Consider the following 9067-nt stretch of genomic DNA (forward strand, 5'->3'; position numbering starts at 1 on the left):
TATTTTTCATTAAGATACGGTTGGACACAGCAGATATGCGTGTCGAGACGAATGTCGGTGAGTGTCGTGTCAAAAATGTGTCCGACACGCGGACACGGCAACTCAGCAAAGTATCCGTGCTTCATAGATTGTATTCAATTAGAATAAGTAACAAGTCATCTATTTTATTATGCACGTTATAAATTAACGAATCAAAATAATCGATATAATGAATTACAATTAACTGATTAATATAAATTATAATAAATTATGTGATATTTAAATATTTAATCAAATCAATTAGTTGATGTAATTAATTCATCGTAATAAATTGTTTTCAATGAGTCAAAAGAAATAAATCGAAAAATACTCTCAAAAATATATCACACGAACTCAATTATTAAGTGTAGAAATTCGATTTTTATATAATAAAATGGATAAAATAGATCAACCACAAATTAAAAGATTTCAATACCTCAAGGTTCCTTTCAATTAAGTTTTGATTTCATCTAATTTGATAAATTTATCATCCTAATAATCAATTAAGACTCTATGTGTATTGTAGTATCACTTAATGTGTCACATTAATAAATTTTGGTACTATCAACAAAGAAAATAATAGAAAGACTAATGCGATTAATTTAAAATTCTGAAGGACAAATTTAATTAAAAAATTTTTGAAGACTAATTTAAATAATAAATACCATTTTGCCTTTCTCTATCTCTCCATTTTCAAGGTGGGGTTCAACTTTTCAATATTCTCGCCTCAACTTTCTCCTAGCATCCATCCATTATTCAGTATTCAATATTCATCATCATTTAAACAAAAATGACATGAATACTCCCCCACCCAAACACGCGCACACACACCCCAACCAGATGAATTAAGGATAAGTACCACAGCCACATACACGTAGTTACACCACAAAATATTTACGTATATAAAATATATATCGTGTTCATATCACTTCTCACGTTTCTTCTTCGCTTTGGTCAGCAACTTTTCCCTAATTACCGCTCATTTCTCGTAACCTTCGTTTTCTCGTTTTCCTTTGAAATTTAATTCATTTATTTATATTTTAATAAACCAGAGCAAGGTTGTCTTTGCTTCTTTGTGGAGGTTTTAGGCTAATGCCAGAACCCGAACCAGCAACAGCAAACAACACAAGACATACGTTTTGTTGTATGTATTTTAATATAAATATATTAATAATAATAATCATATAATATTTAATCTGTCTGTTTCTGAGTTGTTGCCGCAATCCACAATCCCTTCCCTCTCCTATCCATTCCTCAAATCAAATCCCATTCTTTGCCGCAACGCAACACCAACAAAAATTGAAATTCAAGACTAAACTATAAAAATTTTCATCTACAAGCATTGATTTGATTTTATTTTATTTGATTTTCCTCAATCCAAAATTCATCTAATACCTTCTAATTCTTCTGATCCTGCATATTAATGGCATCATCACATTCTCAATTCTGAGACTCTATTTGGTGATTCGTCGATTGAGTTCTTTTTTTAAATCCTTGGATCCAGTATCGATCTTCGTGACGACGATGAACTCAGCGGCGTCACAGGATCACTGGAGGAGTTACTTCAGGAAGGCGAATTCCGACATATTCAGCATCATTGACAACGCCATCACGGTGGCCGCTTCCGATTGCCCCAAGGAATTCAGGCTTCGCCGTGACGCCATTGCCGAGCTCCTCTTCTCCTGTAGGCTCGCGCGGTGCCGTGGATGTGACCGTGTTGAGCTCGCCGTCGATGGAGGCAGCGGCAAAGATGATTGTGGTGGTGGCGGCGGCGGCGGCCGCAAGAGCGGTGAGTCCGAGGTCGAGACGGGTGGGAGTAAAGAGAGCAAAGTCAACAGCAGCAGAGATGATAGGGGAGAGGTGAATGTTCAGATCGTGAGCAATTACAGCTATGGGGAAGCAGAAGCCTTGACGGATGAGATTGAAGAACAGTCTCTGTATGCTGATGAGGTCTTCAGGATCAGACAGGTGTTGCTTAATTCTCAAGAAGAGGTATATATATGAATGATCTTTTAATTATTACTTCAATTATTGCTCCTATGTTATGTAATTTACTTGGATAATTTTTATGAGAATCACTGAAGTATGAATTTTTGACTTAAACGAATCCAAACGATAAAGGCTAATTTGGGTGACTATGGTAGCAAGGCCACTCTTGACCCTAGCTTTCTGTGCTTTTCTTTTATTTCTGGTTATGATTAACATCAATTATTAATTCTGTGTTATTCAATGTAATTGAATGATGTTTATGAGAGTTATTGGAATCTAAATTTCTGGCTTAATTACTGTAATGTGGTTTCATTGGATGGCAATTAGTTCTTCCATGGAGGTACACTTCTTTGTTGTTCTTTGGTCCCTGATTTGATGGTGGTTTCTTTGTGTTGGAACAGTCTGATTCAGTAATATTCGAGTCATTGCGGAGGCTTCAGCTGATGGAGCTCACTGTGGATCTTCTGAAGGTTTGGATTTGATTGAATAATTCCTTTACTTCCATTCAGTGGGCATTCCATTTATGTCATGGATTTTGCAGGCTGCTTTTTTATTTTTTTCCGTTCTGCCATTTTCATCAAGTTCTCTTATTTTTGGAATGGGTAAATCTGCCAGGCCACTGAGATTGGTAAGGCTGTCACTCCTCTTCGAAAGCACAGCTCGAGGGATATTCGCCAACTTGCACGGACACTTATTGAGTATGGATTCGTTCCACTATATTTTCTTGGCATGTTTAGGGTCATTTAGTAGATGAAAATTGAGCCTGTTTCTCTTCTTATGAATGGGTTAAAGAGAAGTCTTCAAACTGGTTTCTTCCATACCAATTAGTGGATTCCTTTTATGTGTTATATTGTTTGGGAATATGAAGGAAAATCACTACACTTTTCACTTTTTCCGTGCTTAACCTCTAGGTACTTTTGGCTTGTATTTAGCTGTAAGTTCTCGGTCAATCATGTGTTTCTATTCTCAAATTTAATCTTCATTTATATCTAATGAGGATCTGGAGATAGGTGGCTAAATAGCCGTGATAACTAATCTCGGTTCTATCTATATTGTAACATCTCATCCACTTATTTTGCATTTATGAAAGAAGCTAACATTCTAGATATTGATTTAAAATTGTAGTGGCTGGAAAGTTATGGTGGATGAGTGGGTCAAGGCTACCACACCTATCACAGGTATTGAAAATCTATCTGCCTTTATGTCGTCCTTAATATCCTCCTTCGTCGATATCTAAGATTAATTCATCTTTAAAATTTCATTAATAAATATTTGCAGGTTCAGAAGGTACCCCAGATTCAGTAAAGCCATCTACAATTGATGAGGAAGAAGGGCTTCCATCACCTCCCATGGATGAAGGGGCTTTCTTTGCCACTCAAGCTGGTTCAATGGAACTCTCCCAGGTACTTACCTGTCCTTTTTCCTCTGTTATCCTTTATAGTTTGGCAGGGTTTTGATAATTTGCGACTGACTTCAACTTCTATCGGTCGGATGATATGCAAAGTTCTTTGATGGCATGGATGATTATGGAAGTGAGTTACCTTTGCTGTTTCTCATGCTTAGTCTAGCTTGCTTTTGCTCTACGGTTCTTTATTTGAATTCCCCACTTCTTAAGATTGACGATTATGAATGGAAACGATATTTCAGATCCTCAACAGAGTGGGGAATTCATCAAGAACCGTGAAAGTGGCAGAAGGGCATCGCTGGATAATCAACATATTGTAGAGATGAAAATTCAAGCTTCAGCCAATGACACAAACAAGGACTTTAAGGGTCAGCAAGCCATGAAACATGAGACTACTGTGAAGCTAACTAAGCTGGTAAACACTGATTCTGGCCCTGGCAGACCGCCAAAAACTACCATGCAGATAAAAGGGACTGTGAAACAGAAGATGCCTCAAAAGATAGAGACAAGTGTCATCCCAAAGCAGCCTCAGGCTAGTAATCAGGATGTAAGGAAAACAATATCATAGGTCATCAAATTTGTCTTTTTGAAAATTTTTTTTCTGACATTCATGACTACTCTCAGAAATCCAAGCCTTCGGATGATTCTTCATTGAAAGTGAAGCTAGAAGCCGCTAAGAGAAAACTTCAGGAGCGGTATCAACAAGCTGAAAATGGTTTGTAATTCCTCTACCAATAACTATTTTCCATTTTCTCTCTAATCTTAATGATTCGAATTCATGACCAGTCCGATAGATTTTAATTTTATAGAGAATCTATCCTTTGGCTGATCAATGTTTGGAAACATGAGTTTGAGTTAATTTAATTTTAATTTATTGGGTAACATTAATCAATGTTCATAATGTATCTGAGTCTCAGTTCATTGATAGACTGATTAGTTTGCCTTTTCATTCTCACTTGAAGCTAAGAGGCAGCGAACGGTACAGGTTATGGAGTTGCACGACCTGCCCAAGCAAGCGGTTGCACACCGGAATCCACATGTGAAGCCTGGAATGCATAAGAGGAAATTGAATAACGGACGAAGATAGTGATCTGCATAATGGGGAACCTGCATTTTTTGTTATAAGCTTCTCCCGTTCAAAAAATAAGGAGGAAGAAGAGCTCTATGTATGTAAGCTTTGACCATTTGAAATCACAATTCAGGTTTACCATATACTTGTACAGAGAGCCGTTTTGAATCTCTGATCTGATTGAGAGGGAAGTAAACTCTGAAAAACACTGTTTATTTCCTAAGTTAAAGGCGTTGAGTATATATAGAAATTTTGTTTATCCGGGGATTGGATTTGGAGGAGGCACTCTTTGGCAATAAAATGAGGATGACTATGTTCACTCTTTGGCACCATCTTTTACACTCACATGGTTGGTTATTTAGCTGTAAGAGAACAAAAAGTGTTAGAAAGTGAGGGAAGCAAGTGTGATTCCTTTAAGTTAGGATTAATGCGTAAATCATTATGATTTTTATAGTTTTCAATGAGTTAAAATAGTTTATATAAAGGTGGAGTTTATGGTGTCTATAGCTATAATAATTACGGTGGCTAAACAAATTTAGCCGTACTTAAAAAGTGTTGCTAAGTTAAAGTTACACTTTTTTTATATTTTGATAGTATTTTTATTTTTATATTTTAAGTTAATAAGCAACACTTTTTAAGTGTTATAAAAGTCGTATAGCATGCGTAGTATGGGATAGAGAATTAATCCTTAAAAAACATCCTGATGACATGATATTGTTTTCCTTAAAAAACATAAAAAACATAAAAACATCTTGATGACATGATATTGTTTTCCTTAAAAAACATAAAAACATCCTGATGACATGATATTGTTTTCAATATCATGCTTTTATTTTTAACTTTTTTTTGTCTTTATAATTAAATAATATATAAAAAATTAATTTGTAATTAAAATTAGATTAGAATTATTTAGCAGTTATTAAAAAAACTTAAAAATTATATTTTGTTATAGGACCATTTAATGGTCCAAACGTTCTGGGACCATTGAATCCGGTGTCTAGTAATATATAACAAAGTTTGAATTACTTTTAGAGAATTTACCCCTAGACCACAGTGGCCTAATATGAAAAAGTTCTCAACAAACTCGTCCCAAGTTAGTTATTTGAGAGACTAGTGACAATGTTATTTGGGAGACTAGTGACAATGCGTCTTGTATGTTCGTGGATAGTGACCATGCATTGGCTAAATAAGTTTTTCTGACTAAATACTCTACTATTTTTTTTTTTTCGTTTATTTAATCTGTAAAAGATTATGATTTGCAAGGATCATTCCACTAAATTCAAGAGATTTGGCTAATGTGGTTTTCACACTGATACAGAAGATAGAATTCGTATCTTTATCGTATAAGAGATCATTATCCATTTATCTATTTATCCAAATAGAAACTAGAGTTGTCACAATAGTTTCTTAACAATTTACAACTCTATATTGGAGGTTTTTTTGGTGGGAAAGAATATTAGGGAGCTTTAAGCACCATGATATGATGTTATATTAAAAAGACTATGTGGGTTGAAATTACTTTTTTGTGGAAAACAATTATTTTTTCTCTAAAACCTTGTTTAAGAAAATGAATATCCTAAATTTGTACTGAAATTGTAGTTAGTTCTAGAATAAAGAAGTATTGGTTGATTACAAGTGTTTATTAAAATTTTTGCACACTTACGATTCTATTTTTTTTTTTTTTTTCATTATCATTTTCTCTAATAAATTTAGAGTGAATCTCTCCTCTTTTACCATGGCTGCTATTGTAGAGTTTCTTTGAACCCGCTTCTTGCACTGTTTCTGTCAAGCTTTCAGTATCAACATTTGTCTTCTTTATTTCTGTTCTTTCTTCTGCTTCTGTCATTATTGCCACTTTTCGAACTCTTTCATTTTGTTTGGTGGTTACCGCCATTATTTTTTGCTTCAACATATTCATGGTCCCAAATTTTAAACCCGCACATAAGGCCTAGATGACACTTGACACATGAAAGGAGTAACCACGTGATATCTACATTCTTATAGTTAAAGAGAGCAATTCTTGTTTTTCAAATATAAACTTTTATGGGCCAAAATCAGAAATTGTGAAAGAAGTTACGGATACATTTTCAGCCACAAAAAAGGAATATTCTAATATGGAACCTCAAGATCCAACAGATATTTTTTCCATTATAGACAAAGCCCTCTATATTTCGCAGTCAGAGGTTTTGCCAACATGTGATACTTTTCGTTATGCTCTCTCCTCCATATATGGAGCTTTCTTCAATAAGTATGGTCTTTTATGATCAAAATTCTTTATAAATCATGATCATTGAATTTTTAAATCAATGCCAAAGATTTAAAACTTTTAATAATAATATAATAATTATATTTATATTTAAATATTTTTACAAATAATTCTATTTCAAAATTTTATTTTTGTCCTTTGTCTCCTCTTTCTTTCATTTTTTTTTTTCGTCACCTCTCTTGTCGCTATCACTAATGTCGCTGAAAGAAGAAATGCAACTGCTACGAGAAGCTACCGCCGTCGTCATTTTTGCGGGTTGTCTCTGTGTGTACCGTCATCGCCGTCGTACATCCATGTCTTGCCGTTACCTTCTGTGAAGTCACTAGGCCGTCGCCGCCAAGTCAAGCACGAGCGAGAGGGAGAGAGTTCTGTCGCTGTTGGGTAGCAGCGGTCAGAACCGCTGCTAATAGAGTCCGCCGGAATTTCTGTCCGAGAAAATGATAATCGGTTCTAATATATGTTGGTGGTGTAGTAGTAAGTGTGATGATAGTAATGGTGGTTGTTAGAAGTTGTGAGAAGAGGAAGAAGATGAGAATATTTATGTAATTTACTATTTTATTTTATAATTTCTTTTATCTAGACCACCAATAATTTAAATATATTTTCTCCACCTAAGACAAATTCATTGTTCTTTTTGTTTTTTAAGATAATAGATGCATTTCATTCAAACAAACAAAGAAATACAAATATCTAAAATTGGACTGTCAAAGACAAAAGAAGAATGACATTCCCAAAATACAAATTGAAACTTAAATAGAAGTGAGCGAGAAGTGAGCGAGAATTTAGGATACAAAAACCTTTTGCAAGAATTTATCAATTGAATATTCAAGTACCTTCCAAATCTCTTCTGGTATCAATATTTTGCTTTCAAAAATCTATTTATTGCAAGTTGCAACTAGTCCATATACTCGAGGTCAAGCACATTACCGAGCTACTTCATTTCCTTCCGTGGCTATCCTCATTAAGACAAATTCATTGTTCACATGGTTGAAATTTGTATCTCCTTATTCACAAAGAAAAGTAATATTTGCCAAATAAAGACCAAAAGTAACACACATTCTCACCAGAGACGGATATCCACCAATCAATTTTTCTGGCTCTGTCACTAATTCTGACCCTTATCAAAAACAAATAATACAACCCCAATTAACCATCTTTAGCCATTCCATTCAAAGGTATGCAAATTAAAAAGAGAGAAACAAAATTCTCTGCCTAAGGCTTTGGCCATGCCTTTTTTTTATTTAACTAAAAAATACTTTATTTGCCATTTAAACAGAAATAAGAAGATTTACAAATTTTACATTACATTTTCACCATCACTGGTGCAAAAACGAATTTTGAACAGTTCGCGCAGATTTAACTTTTATTTTTGGATGCAGTACTAGCAAAAATAAATAAATTGTTTTTCATTTTTTTTTTTGCAGTTGTTGACAACAAAAATCGAGTAGAAGAGAAAAAAGAAAAATTAACCAACTTATTTATTCATCCGCACATTTTACATAACTTTAATACGTTTTATTTGTTTGAGTACGATTTTGTTTGTCTTTAGAAAAAATAAAGGATATATATTCAAGATTTACCAAAAACAAAAAATGAGATGGAATTTGATTCACATTAGAGTTAATAATGAGGAATTAATTGAAAAAATGTGTTGAACACTTCCCTTAAAAACAAAATCTGCGATTGACTCTCATGTACACTAGAGTTACTTATACAATGAAACCACTTACAACATCAGTTACTCATGAATAGTATTTAACTATTTATTTTCTTTAGACAACATCGTTACTTTTAGTAAATTACTTTAAAAAGCTATTATGGCATAGGAAAAAACATCAATGAAAAATATCTAAGGCAATCATTTAGAAAAAATGAAAAATCAACAAAAGCACGACATTTGGCCACAAGGGGTTAGGCATGAGAGATTTCTTGAACCGCAAGAATCAATGAGAATTCCCAGTTGATGACATTAACAAACTTCATGTTGCTTGATTGTATATAAATGTATTCATGTTGAAGCGCAATTAGTATATATTAAATGTAATTGTTGTTCTTTCTTATTTTATTTTATTTTAATGATGCATTTTTTATTTAGTTGTTTACTAGTATTTTTACTCGTAACTACAGAAATATACATTTTTTAAAATTATATTGGTCCTAATATTATAAATTATGATACAAAAAATTTATAACATTAAACTACTTTTATAAAATGGCCGTAAGGGACAAAAGTCTCCGTCGGCTAAGAAGATCAAGGTCTATGTAAATAAAAACAAAATTAAATAATAAGTTTTTTAGTTATTATTTTCATATGAAAGAG

The 9067-nt window shown here is 33.6% G+C and overlaps 1 protein-coding gene across 1 annotated transcript; it reads left to right on the plus strand.

Annotated features, from left to right (window-relative positions):
* On the plus strand, positions 978-4813 carry LOC107625382 (probable mediator of RNA polymerase II transcription subunit 26b). Its single transcript, XM_016328012.2, has 10 exons — positions 978-1162; positions 1523-2010; positions 2409-2477; positions 2623-2705; positions 3133-3185; positions 3286-3410; positions 3512-3539; positions 3655-3959; positions 4037-4127; positions 4375-4813. Exons 1-10 carry the CDS (start codon positions 1111-1113, stop codon positions 4497-4499), a joined length of 1419 nt encoding a protein of 472 aa, XP_016183498.1. The 5' UTR covers positions 978-1110; the 3' UTR covers positions 4500-4813.

Source organism: Arachis ipaensis, chromosome B02 (assembly GCF_000816755.2).
Source record: "Arachis ipaensis cultivar K30076 chromosome B02, Araip1.1, whole genome shotgun sequence".
Lineage (NCBI taxonomy): Eukaryota > Viridiplantae > Streptophyta > Magnoliopsida > Fabales > Fabaceae > Arachis > Arachis ipaensis.

Coding starts and splice junctions, on each gene's coding strand:
- LOC107625382 (XM_016328012.2), top strand. CDS start 1,111: ATGCCAGAACCCGAACCAGCAACAGCAAACAACACAAGACATACGTTT. Junction 3,411..3,511: donor GTTCAATGGAACTCTCCCAG/GTACTTACCTGT, acceptor TGATATGCAAAG/TTCTTTGATGGCATGGATGA. Junction 3,540..3,654: donor TGGCATGGATGATTATGGAA/GTGAGTTACCTT, acceptor ACGATATTTCAG/ATCCTCAACAGAGTGGGGAA.